The following is a 23,669-nucleotide window of genomic DNA, read 5'->3' on the forward strand; positions in this document are numbered from 1 at the left end:
AAAGTTTTTTTAATTGATTGATGATTGATTCAATCAACTAATTTGTTGATTGTATTAACTTGATTCTTTAGATATTGAAAATTAAATAAATAACATTATGTTAATTTAAGCGTACAGAAACGTTGCTGTTGTTCCAGCAAAAATCTTATTTTCACTTTACCGAGTGCCTAGTAGGTAATTCGCAGATTACCTAGATAATCTGCAGATTACCTAGGTAATTTGAGAAATGGAATAATTTTCGCAACTTTAACGGATCACCCTAGTTAATCTGCAGATTAGCTAGGTAATGCGCACATTAACGGATTTCGAGCTTTAGCGGTAACATATATATATTTAAAACTCCTCTCTACCCTCTTAAGTTTTGCCATTTTATAATAATAATATAAAATATTTTTAAAATAGAATATCGTAACAGATGGCACCACGCGCAATTTGAAATGTTTTTGCCAGAAAAGCTACGAAACTCGTTGAGGGATTTTCTTAGGCATTTACTAAAATAATTCGATAAAAATATAAGTTATTCGTTTAAATTGTGATTGAAATTAACCTAAATATGAATAACTACATTAACGTGGAAACGAATTAAAGAGAAATTTGATCGCAATGCATTCGCAATTAAGCGAAGAGGACGTCGAACCCCATTAAAAAAATAATTACGTCCCTCTTTAAGTGTTAATTAACTGGTTGTATGCATAAAGCGTGTGTAAAAATAATTAATTCTCGCTTACGCACTTCAAAATATTGATTATTAATTGAAGATCATTATGTTAAATGTAATTATTTGTCGTGAAATTTAGAAAGTAATTTCTTAAAAAGAAAAAGTAATTTATAGCTTCAATACAGATCGTTGCTTTGTTAATAATTACGATGCAATAATTAAGAATTAAATTCATTTAAAAGAAGAAAGGAAGAGAAAAAAACAGCTTTTAAAATAATAAATTTTCATTATTAAATCCATTATTTTCTTCTAAAAATAAACATAAATTAAAATTGACAACACACATTAGCAATTACGTAAAAGTGAGAAAATAAATAAATTTTTATTATTTTAATGTTGTAAAAACATCAATTTTTTTCAAATTTTAATGTATTTTTGAACATTTAAATATGGAAAAATTATAATTTTTTAAATGCTAAACGATGCTTTACTATTTAGAAAGTTTAATAAATTCATTAAGTCTCATCACTGGCAGATATATTAATTATAATAATTATTACAACATATCAACCTTATGATTGAATTACATTTTATGGAAGGATGAAATTTTGATATTTAGAGGAAGAAATTGCTTCCAAACAAATTGTAATACGAATAAAATGCAGTTTTATAATCTAGATTAGAAGACTTTACACTTACTTTACCCGTTACATCCCTATTTTAAATAGAAAGTTAGCGTGATTTCCATTAGCTTTTTAGTGTTTTATAATTTTAATCCTTCAGCTTTTATTAAAAAGTCGTGTTTTATTATATTTGATAGTTTTCTAGCATTCGCTTTGGTGGTCTGGATCCATAATCTGCGCATCATTTTGTGGCGGCAGCTTGGCTTAGGCTCTGGGGTTCCGGGATCGAATTCGGGCTACCACTGCCTAAATTTTGTACAAATGTTAATGATATCCTGTAGTAGAGGATCCAGAAATCTTTAGAGAGGGCGCGGAAGGAAACAATACGCATTACAAAATGTTTCACTATCTACAGTATCCAGCTTTATTCGGGAACGGTGTGCGGCCCATCTCTTCACAACTCTGCTAAATTAAGTACTTCAGCCGAGAACGAGGGTGGTTGCTTCCTCGGTATTCTATGTCGAAGAGTCTGAACCTGCCACCGTGGATTTTTAGATGGTACCCTCGGCTTCCGATCGTTCGGTACAACGAGCCTTTTAATTCTCGGTGGTGGTGACTCCCTCCCACATTTATACTACAGCCCTAGAACGGAAGTATCAATATTTTTTGTTTATCAACCCCTTTGTAATATTTTGTCAGTCAACTTCTTTCTATATAGAAACAAAATAATACAAAATTACAATAAGAAATAAAGAATTAAACTCTTGTTTTGTTTTCACACGGCTACGCCAAACACGGGCGATCTGCCGAGAGAACTTTCCATGGGAAGGTGGCTCCTATTTAATTGTTACAAACGCGAAGAAAATCCAGAAAACTCAACGTGGCCCGCCTATTGGAGAAGAGCGAATGGCACATTTTGCAACAGGGTGGCATGCCTTACATTTTTAATAGAAGCATCACGTTGTATCTGATATATATAATACATTATAACAAACCAACAATAAATTCTATTTTGTTCTGTATCTAATTTCAAATGTTTTCGGGAATTCTTCTGACTGTAGTCTGGAATTCTATATTTTTAATTCAATAAAAATACAACCTACTTTAAGCGAAAGTAATCAAGAAAATTAAATAATTTAGTTCCGAGACTGCTTTGATCTTATCCGATGTTTTAAGATTAAATTAGTAACTAAATTTCGTAGAAATTGAGGAAAAATACGCTCGATTACACTTAAAGAAACATTACTTCTGTCTCAGTATTTTTCAAGTTCTTAACTGTGCCCGTTTAAAGAGTAATAAGAGATCTGTAATTTTTTGTTTAGAAATAAGAATATTTTTATTAAGTGCATTTTGTTAATTCAAAAATTAGAATGGCTGGATTGCCAAGGCAGTTAATACGTTAATCTACTGCTCTGAGGAATCCGGTCCGTACGGCCTAAACCCCATGGCCGGTTTATTCCGGATATGTTGGAATAATCTGTCGCTGATATATCGGGCTTTGTCCTTCAATGCCTGGCCGCTTCCATCGCGGACCTGGTCGAACTGGTGACAGGCGTGCAACAAAGGCCTTCGTAGTGCCCGCGGGATGATGTTTGATGTTTTATTAAGTTACGGCAAGGCAACACTTGGGTGATCCGCCTAGGGGAGATGCCTTCCGGGAGGTGATTTAAAGGGTAACTTGTCCCTATTCGGGCGTTACAGACGGGGAGTCACATTTACTGTTTAAAGAGATTTATGTTAAACAAACAATGGACGCGAGAATTCCACAGTTTATTTAATTAATTTATGCAATAAAGTTAATTAAGTATAGCTTCGTATGTAAATAAATTCTTCTTCCACGATCGTGTCTTTGACCTAATTTGACTTTTAACTGATATCGATTTGTCGAATCCCATAAGAGGAACGGATTAATGGAGTATGGTAACGCGACTGACGAGGGATCTGCCAAAGAAATTCTTCCCGAGACGACTTTCTACGAAAACCTGACCCCAATTTAGATGTTTGACACGAGCAATATGCATTCCGGGCGAAGGACTTTCTATGAGAAATTGACCTATATTTAGATATTAGACGCGTGAAGAAAACCCCGAAAACTCCACGTTGCTAGTCCGTTGATGAGACACGAACCCACGCCCGACTACCAGCGTTCGTTGGTTTTATCCACTCAACCACCGGTGGGTTAATAATTAATTTCAAAGCGTGACACAATAAATAAATTACATTTTGCCTAGTTTAAGTGATAAATTATCATTCCAGAAATAAGTTATTAACTATGTTCTTTCCTCGACTCCAAGCAACTTTTAATAAATTTAATTTTTGAATTTTGTGGTCTCGACGTGATATTTAATAAGGTCGATCAGCCGAAACAATAATTTATTATAATTAATGTAATTTATCATTTCTGCAGAGCTTGGATATCTTTCTAATTACACGTGGGTATTATAATGAATTTCGTCAAATTATTTATAATTGAAAAATATTAAAATTATATTATATTTTTTGGGGTTATTTTAAAATACAATTGAAAAAAATTCCCACAGATAGTATATTCAGCTTGAGCGCAGCTCCAACCATCGAGTCGAAATAAGGCCTCTGGTAAAGATTAGAGGCGTACTCGAAGTGATATTAACCCGTAAACAACGGCCACCTGCGAAAAAGAGTTCCCGTCTTGGCCATTGTTCACAGGCTCGAATGTTTTACTTTTATTACAGAAAGTTTCCATCTTTATTAAATTTATTTTTCAAAATTAAATCGTTATACTTTCACTAAGTATAAACCTTTGAACTTTTTAAAATTACTTAAATGGCCTACTGTTTTTAAAACAGTACGTGATTAAATTAATTCGCTTTACGAGATAATTCATAATAATAAATAAAATTTATTTTTCTACCAAGAAAAATGTTATCAATTAATTATTGCTTTACTTGTGAATCGGTATTTGGATTTGCTTCCAGCGTTAACCAACAAATTGTGGAAGCTTGTCTACTCGCAACAAGTTAATAATATTGACGATTCTATGTTATTTTCTGTTATAAAAATATACAAGAGTGACTTACGGATATTTATAACCTTCGGGAAGTTGAAGGAGTTAATGAAAAGAACGATCATTTCGATAATATTTACTTGATTTTATGTATGCAAATTACATTTATGAAGAAATTGTGTTGCAATTTCTTGGTTTCTTTGCCTTCCCCAAACCATTAAAACCTATTCAGGGACGTTTCGTGTATGGTTAGTCCTTGATATGTCGGGACGTATTCTATTCCTCACCACCCACGCGCTTGGCCGAATCCACAATGGGTATTGAAGAAGTTCCTGTTAGTATTACGGGGCGTAAAGAAACTAACAAACGATTGCTGCCCTTTTCCCCCGACCTCTCAGTTGTCGCCATTGCCCATGGATCTTCGGCTGAGCGGGTTCCTTACGGGTTGATCCTCGCCTCTCGACTTCTCGTCAATCTGGAACAATGGGCAGATTTCAAGGACTCGGTGCCGAGTGACTCCCCCATACTGTAATTCCCACAATCTCGACATTTTAAGGCGTGTTTCTATAGTATGGTCTTAACAATAACTCAATTCAGATTTCTGGTTTCGTAGCATTCCTAACTGTAGCTCATTATAATAACATCGGTGTAGTGGTGAATCTAAAAATAAACACAACGCATCAACATCGTGTAAGACGTAATGATGTACAGTAGAACACGACGTGTCATGACTGCAACAAGTTACATATTAATGAGGAAACTTTACCGAACGCGTTGGTTGTGATTTATTTACACCATAAATATTTATCGAGTCTAATTGCCAAAATGCGTGATGTCTGAAGATTCTGCCAATATACACGCTTCTTTCTATCAGTGATGGCTTTTGGAAGTAATTTTTCATCATAATACACTTCGCTGTTATTATTTTTGTGAATCATTAATAATAAAAATGTGTTAAAAATAGATTTAATATCACTTCTTGATTTAATATCATCGGCGACAGAGCGAATGAAACCATTAAATGCTGGTTTCATCCAATTTCGGGTCAGCTGACTAATGGGCTGATCGCGTGAATTTCGATTGGATTGATGAAACAACACACATGGGCGATCTAACAAAGTGGACGCTTTCCGGGAAGACTTTCTATGGGAAAGTAGTCCCTATCTAAGTGTTAGACACGTGAAGTAAACAGGACAAACTATGGAAAATTGAAGTTTGCCATGTGGAGTTTGCCCCGTTTTCTTCACGTGAAACAAGCGTAAAAAAACCAGGGTAACTTCCACGTAGCCGGCCCATTTGTCAGGTGCGAACCCTGGACTAATTATCAGTATTCGGTAGTTTTATCCACTAGGCCAAGGGTTCCACTGTGAAAGAAGTTTTAAGTCTGTCCTCGCATACAATGCATACAAAATGCATACAAAATAACCTCCAAATAACGGCCACGATTATATTCCCCTCAAGTCTCGTTGTTGAAAGGTTTTACTGTATTTATGTAAATACACTCGATGTTCATAAATAATATACCCCTATTTAACGCTATACAGAGATGTCCAAATGCAAGCACACGCGGTATAGTGTGATATCGGGACGAGGAAGACATTTCTGTGAAAAAATATCAGTACTAAAACTCACCTTTATAGAAGTTTGGAGGTTCAATTCCGCGTGATTTATGGTTTTTCATTTAAAAAAAAAATATGGTTTATCGAGGACATGTTGGAAATTTGGAAGCCTCGAAAGACAGTATCATACTCCACGTGAGAAGCAACGTAAGATCAGATACGGTCGGATGTCGAACGCACTGTTCGTCACCTACCGAACGACAACCACGTTGAACGGTAAAGCTTAATACGACTCTCGACACGTACTGTACACTCTGTGCACCTCTAAGGTCTAATTGGTACAGATTAGTGTCTCGTACAATAAAATGTTTATTGCTTGCAGCGTCAAAAATGCCATAGCGGAACGTTTTGGTACTTCAATTCTAAAATAAACAAAACTTAATAAATATTTAAAATTTTTAACCGTGTACAGAGACTATTAGAAATTAATTTTTAAATACTTATCAAATTTTAAGAATTTCATTATTAAAAATGCATTAGTAGATATGAATCAGCTTACAAAGTAAACAAGCTACATATTAAAATTAGGGCCTATCGCTTTTAAATTTATAAGTATTTGACGAAGGATGAAGGGCCTCTTGTATGTTATACTTTAATATAAGAAATATAAATCCGTATTTATGCCAAATAGGCCTATTTAACAGACAAATGTAAATAGATTTATAGTTAACTTTTATAAAGAATTAATTAAATTATAAAGAAAAGAATAATTTTAATTCATATTTCACATCATTTAGGTCTATAAATAAAAAAGTAATAATTATTAAATATTGAAAAATGATAGTCAAACCTCTTAACAACGGCCGCAAACCGAAACATAAAATATGGCCGTTATTCAGAAATGACCGTTAGTTACGGGTGATTTTGTAGGCATTTTTGTTTAAAAAATTCCTGAAATAATGGCCGCTTTTCGAAGGGTTTTTTGAACAAAAATGTTTACGAAAGAGTTGTTAAGAGTTGGCTGTTCGACTGTATATTAATTAATCATTTTTAATTTTTATAAATTACACTTTCTACATTTAAAAACAGTAGAAGATTACTTCTTTAAATACAATTAACATACACGAAAAATAAGTAAATTAACGTTTACTTTCAACCGTCCATTAAAAATAGATTACAGAGAAATTGGCGATTTTATCTAGATAATAAATAATGGAAACTTTTGTTTGGAATGTAACTAGAAAATAAGAAACGTGATCTTTTCGAGATTAATGAAACTATTGATTAAATTACGAAGCATTATCTTGTGGTGGGCATATCAATTGGGTTATTATGAAGATGGATGAGTCGACACGAAATGCTTGTTTACTCACCGACAGTTAATTGCAACTAAAAATGTCCAATGATTTTCCAATTTGTTCCTATATCTATCGTGTCGCTCGTCTGCAATGTTATGTTCGTGTTAACATTCGTGTAACGGTACTTCTGTATACGATGTTTTGCGTTTATCTGATTAATAATTACGGGTTGTGGGTATTGTGACTTAAAAAGTTGCCTACTTAACCTTACTTAATCAAAATTTGAATGATAAACTACTTGTGTTTATTGTGACTTCTGTTTTGTTAGTTACGGCAACGCGACACTCGACGATGCCTTCGGGGAGGTTTTCTAAAGGTAACTGGCGCCTATTTAGAAATCCACGTGGTTAGTCCGGGTTCGGACCCGGATTTGTGGATTTCCACGTGGATTTCCAGAAATCCACGTGGATTTTTTCGAATTTTCTTCACTCGTCTAACATCTAAATAGAAGCCAGTTTCTTATAGAAAGTCAGGTAGACAGAACGTGTTGTATTGTCTTATCATATCAATTTCATTCTTACTGATCTAAAATTAATTATTTATAAAAATGTAAATGGTTTTTAATTGAGAAAAAAATATGATAATTAAGTATTTAATGTTTAAATATAGACAAGAAGAACAAAAAGTCACTGTGCACTTAATTGAGTGTGGTTTGTAATGTAAGAGCACAGTGACTTTTTGATCACCCAGTATAAAAATTGTATAGTAAAAAAATAAATACATTTCATTATTACGTAGCTCAAGTAGATCCACTATAGAATTCGATGTAATTAATGATATATTCGATACTTTTATTTCGTTTTTGAAACTTTCTACACGCGTAATTCTGCGTATTAACGTACAGTAGTGACTAAAATTTACATCTTAATTTATGTATGCGCGTGTATTTATATTATTCAAAGTTGAACCAATTAAAACTTCTTCGGTATTCGAGAATTTGACATTAAAATTATAAATTATCTCATAATAACATTTTTCTTTCTCAATATTATAGCGGAAGACGTTAAAGTAAAAAGAATTTGACCAGAGAATGAATAAATAAATAAAAAACCCATCCAACAATCTACAGAAGCGAATTCTATTACTAAAACTTTGAATCAATAAACTTGATCCGGGGTTATTCAACTCCTAATCCTCTCTTAATGCCGCGTAATAACCTAATCTGTTCTCAAATCCGCAAAAGTTACTCTCCCGACTAACGATAACTTTACATCCGAATGATATGAACATTCTGAATATAAATTGTATACAGTTTTTAATTCGAATTTTACGCGTAAATCGCCTTCAAATATAGACCAATAATTTATACTTAAGCCGAAAAAACTCGATTCATTTTTAATCATAATATATAACGGCCCAAAAGTCGGTTAACCGAGTTGGTTAACTTTACGGCGTTTAGGTTAACCGATTATTGGGCTACCCCGTATAGAATAGGTGGAAAAGTTAACTATCCGCGCCCTAATTGGAAAGCCCACGGGGAGAAAAGAATTTAAGAAAAAGAAGATAAATATCAAATGAAAAATTTTCTTGGAACATTCAAAGGATATTAATATACCAAAACATATTTTGGTATATTAATTAACTAACTTGTAAGATTGTATATAGTTTAGAATATATAGAAAAATACGTTTGGATAATGAGATATTTGGCCGTATAATTCGGGATGTCTTTTAAAGTTAAAGGTATGCTCGTACAGAAATGATAAATGTCGTCTTATTGTTAGAATGAAAGGCAAAGTTATAATGGCCAACGCGCATCGATACCATTCAACGAGGGCATTAGAGGCTGTCTACAAATCCTTAGTATCGAAGAAATTGTATCCCGCGTGTGTGTGTGCATCTTCCCAAAACTAATACGAATCATGACGCTACGATAGTTTCATAACCGAGTCTGGCACAAATTTAATAATTCTTACAAATTATTAATAAAATTATTCGTTCTCTTTAATATTTTCAGCTTACAACTACATTTAATTCTTATGTTAATATCTAAGATTCTGGGATGTCGAGAAAAGCGAGTAAGGTTAAGGTTACTGGAATAGGGCACCCTCAACACTCGAGAGATCTGCCAAGGGGTGGACTTTCTAAAGGGAATTGGATTCTTAGACACGAAAATTCCTCGTTCATCGGGTGCGAACCCGCGACAACTAGCAGTGTTCGGTGGTTCTACCCGTTGGGCCACTCGCGCGCATTTTGGAAACTGATTTTTTAGGTAAACAGAATGATTTTTCAGTTATTTATCGATAGATTTTTAGATATTCGGTAATTAATTTTAAGCTATTTAGAGATTATTTTAAGGTTTTTAACAACTGGTTTATTAGAAATTAATTCGAAATTATTTAAGAATTATTTATCAGATACTCGCGCACCGGTTTCTTTTTCAGATATCCAAGAATTAATTTCTAAAATATTTAGAGTGGTTGGCAACATATTTCTGAATTTATATGTGTATATACAAAGTTATTTATGAATTAATAAAATACTTTGGATAAGTTAAAGAGAGTAAATTATTGTTATAATATATTTTAAAAGCAGTAAATATTTCAAAGCTTCGAGATATAATTAAATTTAAATTATGTGGAGTAACTCATGATTAAAAGATGCGGTCCAAAACGGTTTTATGTTAATTCTGTCAAGACACTCGCCTGGCTCACGTCTTTCTCATTCCTTATATATACGTCATCAAACACTTCGAGTGGTTTTGCATGCAAAACCTCAACAAGAAGTCTTTTTTTAAAAACTCTTTCTACCCTGTGAGCGCTAGAAAGGCCCTTTTAAACTCTTTTTGCCTATAGGTACTAAGATTTTTTCTGTATTATTATAATATGGAGGTAATAAAAGGAATTTTTTTTTACTTTTTCCATCCTGTAATCACTAAGAAGACCCGTTTTTCGACTCTTACACCCTGTGAGGGTTGGGAAGGCCTTTTTGGATTATTTACAACCTGGAGGCACTAGGAGAACCTTGTTTTTCGCACTCTTTCCACTCTGTTGGCCCTAAGAGATCGTTTTTGAACTATTTCCACCCCGTACCAGAAGGGCCTTTTTAGACTCTTTCCGTCCCGTGGACACTAAGAAGGCCTTTTTCCACAGCGCAATGTGTTCAATCAGACCCGCAATAGGCAGCCAGGTGGTGAGAAACGGGTCAAAACACACTACATCCGAAAAATTCCTGGGGTTTATCGATCTCCCGGATTCGATCACGAGTCCCCCAGAGCGATAGACTGACGCTTTCATCAATATTTTCTTCTCGACAAATTGAACTTTAATACTTTCTTCGTTTACTTTGTTTTTTTTAAAAAAAGGAGTAAAATACCGAAATTTTATATATAAATAAATGAAAATTTATCGTTAGATGAATGAAAGTTAGTTAAACGTTTCTTAGAAATCTCACGATTTTATAAAAATAATTTAATTAGATTAATTAATAAGGTAAACACAATTTTCTTATAATTTAAGCAAAAATTCCGCCAAGTTGACTTTAATAAAAATTAATATAATTATTATTTATTAAAGCTTGTCCTTTTACGGCAATACACTAATTATTCTCCACAGATAATGCCGTAATTAATATATAAAATAAATTAAATTCTTCTTCCAGATAAAACGTGTTGTTTTCTAACAGGAATATTAATTTAAGGATGGTTCGTTAAACTGGATTTAAAAAAAAAGAAATTCCTTATTATTAATAGAGAATAAATAAATAGAATTTTTTTATTCCTTTTAAAGGGTGGCCCAAAAGTCGGTTAACCGATATAAGAACCGTTTGTTCCTCGAAAGTCACGAATAATAACGTTTCTAAAAACGCCCTACAACTGCGTTAACTGACTATCGAGCCACTCCGCGTTTATATTATAATAAATTTACGTAAATAATAATAATATTTTTATACCAACGAAGAAGAATTATTAAATTAATTAATAAATTATAAAATTAATTGTTAATATAAAAAATTACGATTGTTAAACACAAGATTTTCGTGTTGATAATTAAACACTCGGCAATTGTAAATTAAAAAAAATTAATTGTACATATTACAAATGATGTAAATTGTAAATCCGAAGAGAAAGACAAAGATATAGGTGTTTACAATTAAGAGAAAAGAAAAATAAAATCACCATTTAAGACGAAAGCGTCGGAGGAGGAGTGTAGAATGTAAACAATAGAGTAACCGGTATCGACAGTGGGGTGACGTTGATGAGCATGCACCGAGTGGAGTGGAGGCTGCGTTGGTGTGTTCGACAGTCAGTACGAACGCGAACACCTTCGCGTCTGGAACGTAAACGGTGGCTTCCTCACTACCCCAAAGTGATCTGTCGATTGGAGATATCCAGCGTACGATGCCAACGACGTAAGTACAGTACATATATTCTCAATCTCCACCCTCGCCATTACGCGTAAGCTAACGCAATTAGGGCCTGGCGTTACGACTAAGGCCCGGCACGTATCGTTATTTAGTAGAGGGGTGGGCCCGTCATACGTTACGAGTCTAATCGCGATTCTGTCAATAATAGTAGTCTATTATTTTATGATACAGGGGATGGATGTACTCGACTTCCATCAAACAGCATTTTAAAAATGCCCATTTTTTCTAAAAATTCTTAAAAATTATTTAATTATAATTAAATATCTCTAATATGGGACGTCTAATTTATTTTAGTGTAAATAAGGAGTGTAAAGGAAGCGCTCGATGTAAGGTTGCGCGTTTTTACTTAAATTCGTTAAAATATCAGCGAGTTTAAGAGGATAATTAATGAGTTTGGCGTAAAAAAATATCAAAGTTTATTAATTTGTTAATTAATAAACTTATTTTTTCACTTATTTTCTTAATAATTAATTAAGTTAAATATAGGAAAGTCGTTGTGGGGTGAGCGATTTTTTTTAGTAATTATTAATTTTTTTATGTGTGCGCGAAGAATCTGTCAAAACTTTTCTTCTTAAAAAATATTATTATTTAAATTATATTATATAAAACTCGCCCAAAAAATGATTAACGCGGAAACCCCTATTTAGCGTTTGAGCGTGGATTGAGGCAAGCTTACAATAGGAGGTTTCGGATTTTATGCGGCAATAAAAAATGGGGATAACGTTAAATCGAGATGCGTTAAAACAAGGTTTCTCTCGATTTTATTTTATTAAAAAAATTATAAATTTAAGCGGAATTTATTTATTTAAAAAAGTAGTGATTTTTATATTAAAATACCGTCTTTAAAATATTGATTTTTGGCACGAGAATATAAAAAATTGAAATAAAAATCTGCTTAATAATCGTTATAATTGCTTAAATTTATTTTAAAAAACTCGTTTAAAACGTCACCTAAAATAAAAACTTTGTACCGTTCTATTATTATTATTTTATAAAATTAATTAAACGTATTTAATATTACTTGGATGATATTTTACCTTCGTTTAATGATGTTCGTGCGCTTATATTTTTACATAAATTAATTAAAATTAATTTAAATTTAATGAATTTACATATTTTATGATTTTATTAAAATATTCCGAATAATTTCCTGGATCGATTTACTATTATAAAATACAATAAACTGTAAATTAGATATTTAAAAGATCGTTTTTCTTTCAAATTAATTTGAAATTTATGCCAAAATTGTTTCTATTTTTCACGATTTTATTAGAAAATTTAGGATAATGTCGAAAATCAATTTACTGTTGTAGCGTGGAATAAACTATGATTTACATATAAAAAATATATACTTTTCCTCTTAAAAATTAAACATTTAAAATTTTTTAAAGAGTTTAGTTAATATTTAATATATTTTATCGTGTAATAAACTCGTATTTTAAAGAAGGAATAAAGTTATTGGATTTATTACGCAAACTATAGTCGAACCTGCAATGACGGCCACCTCGAAACAGCGGCCATTTTTACGACCGTTGTTCGGAGGTCTAACTATATTTTAAACTGTATTATAACACAAAATAATTTCTAAACAACGACCGTAAAAATGGCCGTCGTTTAGAAGTTATTTTGCGTGTATTTCAAAAAGAAAACGTTGCTGGAAGAATGGCCGTTATCGAGAGGTTTAACTGTATAACGTCAATTTATTCGATTTGCGATGTAAACTAATCACTTTATTCAATTTGAATCAACTTCTTACTTAGAATTCTCATAATTCAAAAATTTAATTAATTATCACGAGCAACAGATTTAAGCCCGAATTCATAAATCAAATGATCTTACTGTGTAGATAATTTGTATCGAATTTACTTAGTTTTATTAGAAAATTTTAGTGATTTTCAACTATAAACAATCACTTAATGCGCTAACGTTTACGAAAAGTAATTAAGCTAAAATTAATAATTTTATAACTTTTGACAACAAAATTTAATTATCGTTAAGACTTTAAAGGGGTTATCACTTTCTAAAAGATAATAAGATAATAATACTATTTAATTCTTAAATGTAATTCATTTTAGTTGGTTTGTATACATTTTGTTAAGCAATAAATGACCATATTCGAGACTTTTTGGCCTTAAGGTAATATTTACGGCCCGTTCATTAATTACGTGTAAGTGGAAGATCGAGGCCTTATCTGCGTCATCTCTTTTTAATTGTATTAGGCTGCAGTTTAAGGCCTGGTCTATAGCTTAAGGCTTCAAATTGTATGGTTATTTGGGAAAGAGAAGGGCCTGTTACGTTATAACTTAGGGCCACGAGTCTAGCCCCGGTTCTTGTAAACCAGACGAGTAAACTATTAGAAAATATTTGCAGAACAGTTTAATTAGTTATTTCTTTAATACCAGGGAGTTGGCGAATCATTGTACACGTAATCAAAGCGAAGGAGGCTTTCTAAAAGCGCACCGTACACAGCGGAAAAAGAGGGTTTCGAGTGGCTCCAATATTGTAGTCTTTTTTCATCACTTTTCAAAAATTTTATAGTATTTTTCTTTTTAATTTAATGAAAAGTATCGTTAAAACACCAGGATGACAATTATAATTACAATTTACAAGTTCAGAAGAAGCATTAAATTAAAGGTGTCTCGACAGTTTATTTCCCTTTCACATTTAATGATTGGATAACGTAGTCTAAGGAGTGCCCAGGATTATTTTCGGGCTCTCGTCCGCCATTTTTGCATATTTTTTTTTCGGATATTGAGGCGGAAGAACCTCAAAATAAAGGTCGATTTTTCCTTAGCCTCCTCAGACTATATTATGTAATGCCGAAATGTGAAAGGGGAATAAACTGTCGAGACACTTTTACTCTAATTTAGTGCTTCTTCCGAACATTGCTCGCTGCCATTTTCTATTAAATTGGCCCGGCTGTACAATTATAGAGCCGAACCTTTAATGGCCATTTTTTATGCGGCCGTCGTTCGGTGTATTTTGATTTAAATATATTATTAATGTTTTTGCTCTTTGGGTAATTCTTTTAAACTGTATTTAATCTTAACTATCATTTTAAAAAACCCTGTTACGAAAAGTCGAGATACAGTCTAATCTGGAATTAATACGGCTTTTAAAAAGTAAATAAGTTGTAATTCAAACGAAAAAACATTCCAAAATACAAAAATAATCATAGTTTAATGTTTTGTAGGAAAAATAAACAGAAATGAAGTTTAATAGTGGATTGAATGAAATTTCGACCATTAAGAAAATTCGATTGTTGAGTGAATTTTTTTCAAATTGGATTGAAATGTTTTCTAGTTTTAAGTTCTCGTTTTTCTTTATTCTTTGGTAAAATATATTTTTAGTTATAAAATTAGATTTTTTAGAAAATAAATAACATTTATCGTATACGAAATTTAAAATTATGAAATTTTAATTCCTATTTCCGCTATTAGAGGCGCTTCTATCGAATTTATTATCGCCTTCGTCAGAATACGAATTAATCTATAGCCCAAATTTAGCGCAAAATTAAATTAGTATTTTTCGAAATGAAATAATTTAGAAATGTTTAAATTTTATATAAAATATTAATATAAGTTTTTATTACCCTATTTAATGTTGTTTTTAATTAAATCTAAATGTAAATGCAATTAACGGAAGCGTTATAAATTGATTTTATTTTAAGATAATCCTTTTGGTGAAATTAATGCCGAGTAATATTCATAAAATTTCAAATTTTGTTAAAAGTATTCCGAGCAGAAATAACCGCGTTACGAGACACGACATATAAATTTTACTGTAGCAATCCGAATTTTACTGCTACAACACGGAAAATGTCTTTAATTTAACAATACGCTTTCGTGTTACTTTTTATTACATATCTTATCTAAAATAAATTGGAAAGTAGTAGTAATCCGGATCATACGACACTAAAATGTATGAAGTTATTAATATTTTGTCATTTGCAGAAGTAGCATTCGATAATAATATATTTACGCAATGTTGTTTAACGTGCAGCGAACTGATAAAATGTCATTGTTTTCTTCGAAAATATTAAATTTTAATCGTTACGTCTCGAAATTTCTATTTCTTTACAGTACATTTGCGAGCTTCCAAAGTAAAATTTTAGTTCATTATCCCGCTATTAGGGGCGTTCCCGTCGCATCGTTACCGTATTCATCGAATTAGGGATTAGTTTATAGCCAAATTTAGCACAAAATAATTGGAAATTTAAAAAAATCTAATAATAAATTATCTTTCGATTAAAGAACTTGATATGTTTTTTGAAAAAATAAATAATTATAACAATATACTTGGGGTAAAAGTAATTAAAGCGCTGTCATCCTTCTTTAATTTTGAATTTTTCTTGGTATATTAAAATTTTTTAAAATCAGGGAAACGTGTAAATAGGAAAATTGATCGAAAATTCGAGATAGGTGCTTGTGTTATAAGTTTATTAAATAAAATATGGTTGGACTTAAATAACTTTTAAGAGATGGTGAAATATTATGTAAACACGCTTCTCTTTATAGTGTATAAAGTCGTATATATTAAAGAATAAATGAGGAATCTTTGGGGGAAGGAAAAGGTATTTACCGGCGATTCATTCATCAATCGATAGATAACGAAGCAAACTGCATATCTCGCAGCATCTAATAATAGTTTTCAACAGATTAAATGATAATTATGTATTACTTATCTGTTGTTCGACATTGTTGAATGCGATTACATTTCAAAATGAAATTATCAATGCTCATTTTGTTTTAAAGTAATTAATTAAAATACGATAATCTTCTGTAACAACCGGCTCTGAAAAATAACAAAATTTAACATTTTTGTATTTAATTTATATTTTATAAAATGTATTTATTTAGATGCCTTCTTTTATTAGTTTAACTAATTGTTTTTGAATTTCTTTCCGCCCCGCGGGCATTAAAATGGCCTTTTTCGTGTCTATTACTCAATGGCCAGGCCCGCAATGGCGAGAGACGGGGTCCGACATATTTGTACGGACCACCCCCAAAAAATTTCTGAGGTTTTTCGACACGTCCGTATTTGATTCCGGGTTCCAGGAGCGATGGTGTGGGACGGAGCGCGGGATAGACCACTGACGAAGAATTCCTGGAGGGTTAATCGCCGAATTCTATTCCGTGTCCTGCAAAGGGACAGAGGCCTTAACCGCTTCGGCCATCCGGCCGTTCTAATATTTTATATATTAATATTTTGTTACTTAAATTAATTCGTGCGCTATCATTTAACTTCGGAATATACTCGCATTTTGTTATATTNTATACGTCATCAAACACTTCGAGTGGTTTTGCATGCAAAACCTCAACAAGAAGTCTTTTTTTAAAAACTCTTTCTACCCTGTGAGCGCTAGAAAGGCCCTTTTAAACTCTTTTTGCCTATAGGTACTAAGATTTTTTCTGTATTATTATAATATGGAGGTAATAAAAGGAATTTTTTTTTACTTTTTCCATCCTGTAATCACTAAGAAGACCCGTTTTTCGACTCTTACACCCTGTGAGGGTTGGGAAGGCCTTTTTGGATTATTTACAACCTGGAGGCACTAGGAGAACCTTGTTTTTCGCACTCTTTCCACTCTGTTGGCCCTAAGAGATCGTTTTTGAACTATTTCCACCCCGTACCAGAAGGGCCTTTTTAGACTCTTTCCGTCCCGTGGACACTAAGAAGGCCTTTTTCCACAGCGCAATGTGTTCAATCAGACCCGCAATAGGCAGCCAGGTGGTGAGAAACGGGTCAAAACACACTACATCCGAAAAATTCCTGGGGTTTATCGATCTCCCGGATTCGATCCCGAGTCCCCCAGAGCGATAGACTGACGCTTTCATCAATATTTTCTTCTCGACAAATTGAACTTTAATACTTTCTTCGTTTACTTTGTTTTTTTTAAAAAAAGGAGTAAAATACCGAAATTTTATATATAAATAAATGAAAATTTATATATATATAAATAGTCCGGATATATTATTAATCTTTCCCTGGAGAGTATTTATTATTACGACTGGTGGACGTAATTGATATTGATTGTTATTGGCCGAATAAGGTTGACATTAGATATTATCGATATTACTTTATACTTTGCTGCCTTCCGTGGCTTCTGTATTCTCTAATTACTCCCATTCGTACTCGTGTACCGTTCACTATACACAACATTCTTATTAATATTTTTATGATTTATGCTTCTTGATTACTGTTATTTAACGAACATTATTCAGAAACTANATCGAGCCACTCCGCGTTTATATTATAATAAATTTACGTAAATAATAATAATATTTTTATACCAACGAAGAAGAATTATTAAATTAATTAATAAATTATAAAATTAATTGTTAATATAAAAAATTACGATTGTTAAACACAAGATTTTCGTGTTGATAATTAAACACTCGGCAATTGTAAATTAAAAAAAATTAATTGTACATATTACAAATGATGTAAATTGTAAATCCGAAGAGAAAGACAAAGATATAGGTGTTTACAATTAAGAGAAAAGAAAAATAAAATCACCATTTAAGACGAAAGCGTCGGAGGAGGAGTGTAGAATGTAAACAATAGAGTAACCGGTATCGACAGTGGGGTGACGTTGATGAGCATGCACCGAGTGGAGTGGAGGCTGCGTTGGTGTGTTCGACAGTCAGTACGAACGCGAACACCTTCGCGTCTGGAACGTAAACGGTGGCTTCCTCACTACCCCAAAGTGATCTGTCGATTGGAGATATCCAGCGTACGATGCCAACGACGTAAGTACAGTACATATATTCTCAATCTCCACCCTCGCCATTACGCGTAAGCTAACGCAATTAGGGCCTGGCGTTACGACTAAGGCCCGGCACGTATCGTTATTTAGTAGAGGGGTGGGCCCGTCATACGTTACGAGTCTAATCGCGATTCTGTCAATAATAGTAGTCTATTATTTTATGATACAGGGGATGGATGTACTCGACTTCCATCAAACAGCATTTTAAAAATGCCCATTTTTTCTAAAAATTCTTAAAAATTATTTAATTATAATTAAATATCTCTAATATGGGACGTCTAATTTATTTTAGTGTAAATAAGGAGTGTAAAGGAAGCGCTCGATGTAAGGTTGCGCGTTTTTACTTAAATTCGTTAAAATATCAGCGAGTTTAAGAGGATAATTAATGAGTTTGGCGTAAAAAAATATCAAAGTTTATTAATTTGTTAATTAATAAACTTATTTTTTCACTTATTTTCTTAATAATTAATTAAGTTAAATATAGGAAAGTCGTTGTGGGGTGAGCGATTTTTTTTAGTAATTATTAATTTTTTTATGTGTGCGCGAAGAATCTGTCAAAACTTTTCTTCTTAAAAAATATTATTATTTAAATTATATTATATAAAACTCGCCCAAAAAATGATTAACGCGGAAACCCCTATTTAGCGTTTGAGCGTGGATTGAGGCAAGCTTACAATAGGAGGTTTCGGATTTTATGCGGCAATAAAAAATGGGGATAACGTTAAATCGAGATGCGTTAAAACAAGGTTTCTCTCGATTTTATTTTATTAAAAAAATTATAAATTTAAGCGGAATTTATTTATTTAAAAAAGTAGTGATTTTTATATTAAAATACCGTCTTTAAAATATTGATTTTTGGCACGAGAATATAAAAAATTGAAATAAAAATCTGCTTAATAATCGTTATAATTGCTTAAATTTATTTTAAAAAACTCGTTTAAAACGTCACCTAAAATAAAAACTTTGTACCGTTCTATTATTATTATTTTATAAAATTAATTAAACGTATTTAATATTACTTGGATGATATTTTACCTTCGTTTAATGATGTTCGTGCGCTTATATTTTTACATAAATTAATTAAAATTAATTTAAATTTAATGAATTTACATATTTTATGATTTTATTAAAATATTCCGAATAATTTCCTGGATCGATTTACTATTATAAAATACAATAAACTGTAAATTAGATATTTAAAAGATCGTTTTTCTTTCAAATTAATTTGAAATTTATGCCAAAATTGTTTCTATTTTTCACGATTTTATTAGAAAATTTAGGATAATGTCGAAAATCAATTTACTGTTGTAGCGTGGAATAAACTATGATTTACATATAAAAAATATATACTTTTCCTCTTAAAAATTAAACATTTAAAATTTTTTAAAGAGTTTAGTTAATATTTAATATATTTTATCGTGTAATAAACTCGTATTTTAAAGAAGGAATAAAGTTATTGGATTTATTACGCAAACTATAGTCGAACCTGCAATGACGGCCACCTCGAAACAGCGGCCATTTTTACGACCGTTGTTCGGAGGTCTAACTATATTTTAAACTGTATTATAACACAAAATAATTTCTAAACAACGACCGTAAAAATGGCCGTCGTTTAGAAGTTATTTTGCGTGTATTTCAAAAAGAAAACGTTGCTGGAAGAATGGCCGTTATCGAGAGGTTTAACTGTATAACGTCAATTTATTCGATTTGCGATGTAAACTAATCACTTTATTCAATTTGAATCAACTTCTTACTTAGAATTCTCATAATTCAAAAATTTAATTAATTATCACGAGCAACAGATTTAAGCCCGAATTCATAAATCAAATGATCTTACTGTGTAGATAATTTGTATCGAATTTACTTAGTTTTATTAGAAAATTTTAGTGATTTTCAACTATAAACAATCACTTAATGCGCTAACGTTTACGAAAAGTAATTAAGCTAAAATTAATAATTTTATAACTTTTGACAACAAAATTTAATTATCGTTAAGACTTTAAAGGGGTTATCACTTTCTAAAAGATAATAAGATAATAATACTATTTAATTCTTAAATGTAATTCATTTTAGTTGGTTTGTATACATTTTGTTAAGCAATAAATGACCATATTCGAGACTTTTTGGCCTTAAGGTAATATTTACGGCCCGTTCATTAATTACGTGTAAGTGGAAGATCGAGGCCTTATCTGCGTCATCTCTTTTTAATTGTATTAGGCTGCAGTTTAAGGCCTGGTCTATAGCTTAAGGCTTCAAATTGTATGGTTATTTGGGAAAGAGAAGGGCCTGTTACGTTATAACTTAGGGCCACGAGTCTAGCCCCGGTTCTTGTAAACCAGACGAGTAAACTATTAGAAAATATTTGCAGAACAGTTTAATTAGTTATTTCTTTAATACCAGGGAGTTGGCGAATCATTGTACACGTAATCAAAGCGAAGGAGGCTTTCTAAAAGCGCACCGTACACAGCGGAAAAAGAGGGTTTCGAGTGGCTCCAATATTGTAGTCTTTTTTCATCACTTTTCAAAAATTTTATAGTATTTTTCTTTTTAATTTAATGAAAAGTATCGTTAAAACACCAGGATGACAATTATAATTACAATTTACAAGTTCAGAAGAAGCATTAAATTAAAGGTGTCTCGACAGTTTATTTCCCTTTCACATTTAATGATTGGATAACGTAGTCTAAGGAGTGCCCAGGATTATTTTCGGGCTCTCGTCCGCCATTTTTGCATATTTTTTTTTCGGATATTGAGGCGGAAGAACCTCAAAATAAAGGTCGATTTTTCCTTAGCCTCCTCAGACTATATTATGTAATGCCGAAATGTGAAAGGGGAATAAACTGTCGAGACACTTTTACTCTAATTTAGTGCTTCTTCCGAACATTGCTCGCTGCCATTTTCTATTAAATTGGCCCGGCTGTACAATTATAGAGCCGAACCTTTAATGGCCATTTTTTATGCGGCCGTCGTTCGGTGTATTTTGATTTAAATATATTATTAATGTTTTTGCTCTTTGGGTAATTCTTTTAAACTGTATTTAATCTTAACTATCATTTTAAAAAACCCTGTTACGAAAAGTCGAGATACAGTCTAATCTGGAATTAATACGGCTTTTAAAAAGTAAATAAGTTGTAATTCAAACGAAAAAACATTCCAAAATACAAAAATAATCATAGTTTAATGTTTTGTAGGAAAAATAAACAGAAATGAAGTTTAATAGTGGATTGAATGAAATTTCGACCATTAAGAAAATTCGATTGTTGAGTGAATTTTTTTCAAATTGGATTGAAATGTTTTCTAGTTTTAAGTTCTCGTTTTTCTTTATTCTTTGGTAAAATATATTTTTAGTTATAAAATTAGATTTTTTAGAAAATAAATAACATTTATCGTATACGAAATTTAAAATTATGAAATTTTAATTCCTATTTCCGCTATTAGAGGCGCTTCTATCGAATTTATTATCGCCTTCGTCAGAATACGAATTAATCTATAGCCCAAATTTAGCGCAAAATTAAATTAGTATTTTTCGAAATGAAATAATTTAGAAATGTTTAAATTTTATATAAAATATTAATATAAGTTTTTATTACCCTATTTAATGTTGTTTTTAATTAAATCTAAATGTAAATGCAATTAACGGAAGCGTTATAAATTGATTTTATTTTAAGATAATCCTTTTGGTGAAATTAATGCCGAGTAATATTCATAAAATTTCAAATTTTGTTAAAAGTATTCCGAGCAGAAATAACCGCGTTACGAGACACGACATATAAATTTTACTGTAGCAATCCGAATTTTACTGCTACAACACGGAAAATGTCTTTAATTTAACAATACGCTTTCGTGTTACTTTTTATTACATATCTTATCTAAAATAAATTGGAAAGTAGTAGTAATCCGGATCATACGACACTAAAATGTATGAAGTTATTAATATTTTGTCATTTGCAGAAGTAGCATTCGATAATAATATATTTACGCAATGTTGTTTAACGTGCAGCGAACTGATAAAATGTCATTGTTTTCTTCGAAAATATTAAATTTTAATCGTTACGTCTCGAAATTTCTATTTCTTTACAGTACATTTGCGAGCTTCCAAAGTAAAATTTTAGTTCATTATCCCGCTATTAGGGGCGTTCCCGTCGCATCGTTACCGTATTCATCGAATTAGGGATTAGTTTATAGCCAAATTTAGCACAAAATAATTGGAAATTTAAAAAAATCTAATAATAAATTATCTTTCGATTAAAGAACTTGATATGTTTTTTGAAAAAATAAATAATTATAACAATATACTTGGGGTAAAAGTAATTAAAGCGCTGTCATCCTTCTTTAATTTTGAATTTTTCTTGGTATATTAAAATTTTTTAAAATCAGGGAAACGTGTAAATAGGAAAATTGATCGAAAATTCGAGATAGGTGCTTGTGTTATAAGTTTATTAAATAAAATATGGTTGGACTTAAATAACTTTTAAGAGATGGTGAAATATTATGTAAACACGCTTCTCTTTATAGTGTATAAAGTCGTATATATTAAAGAATAAATGAGGAATCTTTGGGGGAAGGAAAAGGTATTTACCGGCGATTCATTCATCAATCGATAGATAACGAAGCAAACTGCATATCTCGCAGCATCTAATAATAGTTTTCAACAGATTAAATGATAATTATGTATTACTTATCTGTTGTTCGACATTGTTGAATGCGATTACATTTCAAAATGAAATTATCAATGCTCATTTTGTTTTAAATTAATTAATTAAAATACGATAATCTTCTGTAACAACCGGCTCTGAAAAATAACAAAATTTAACATTTTTGTATTTAATTTATATTTTATAAAATGTATTTATTTAGATGCCTTCTTTTATTAGTTTAACTAATTGTTTTTGAATTTCTTTCCGCCCCGCGGGCATTAAAATGGCCTTTTTCGTGTCTATTACTCAATGGCCAGGCCCGCAATGGCGAGAGACGGGGTCCGACATATTTGTACGGACCACCCCCAAAAAATTTCTGAGGTTTTTCGACACGTCCGTATTCGATTCCGGGTTCCAGGAGCGATGGTGTGGGACGGAGCGCGGGATAGACCACTGACGAAGAATTCCTGGAGGGTTAATCGCCGAATTCTATTCCGTGTCCTGCAAAGGGACAGAGGCCTTAACCGCTTCGGCCATCCGGCCGTTCTAATATTTTATATATTAATATTTTGTTACTTAAATTAATTCGTGCGCTATCATTTAACTTCGGAATATACTCGCATTTTGTTATATTATTGTCTGCTATTCATTGTTCCTCGATTATTTATAACATAATTTCTAGACAACGTGGTCTTATAAAAACTTATAGGAAAGAGAA

The 23,669-nt window shown here is 31.7% G+C and overlaps 1 protein-coding gene across 1 annotated transcript in view; it reads left to right on the plus strand.

Moving 5' to 3' along the window:
* The first annotated feature begins 18,198 nt into the window (after positions 1 to 18,198).
* Positions 18,199 to 23,669, plus strand: part of LOC111630863 (arrestin homolog) — a 70,923-nt gene continuing 65,452 nt past the window's right edge. The window contains exon 1 of the mRNA XM_023375024.1: positions 18,199 to 18,297. Within this exon, the coding sequence (XP_023230792.1) occupies positions 18,287 to 18,297 (11 nt within the window). The 5' untranslated portion in view covers positions 18,199 to 18,286. The remainder of the gene's footprint in view (positions 18,298 to 23,669) is intronic.

Source organism: Centruroides sculpturatus, unplaced genomic scaffold (assembly GCF_000671375.1).
Source record: "Centruroides sculpturatus isolate CEXI.00-Female unplaced genomic scaffold, Cexi_2.0 scaffold6, whole genome shotgun sequence".
NCBI classification, from domain to species: Eukaryota; Metazoa; Arthropoda; class Arachnida; order Scorpiones; family Buthidae; genus Centruroides; species Centruroides sculpturatus.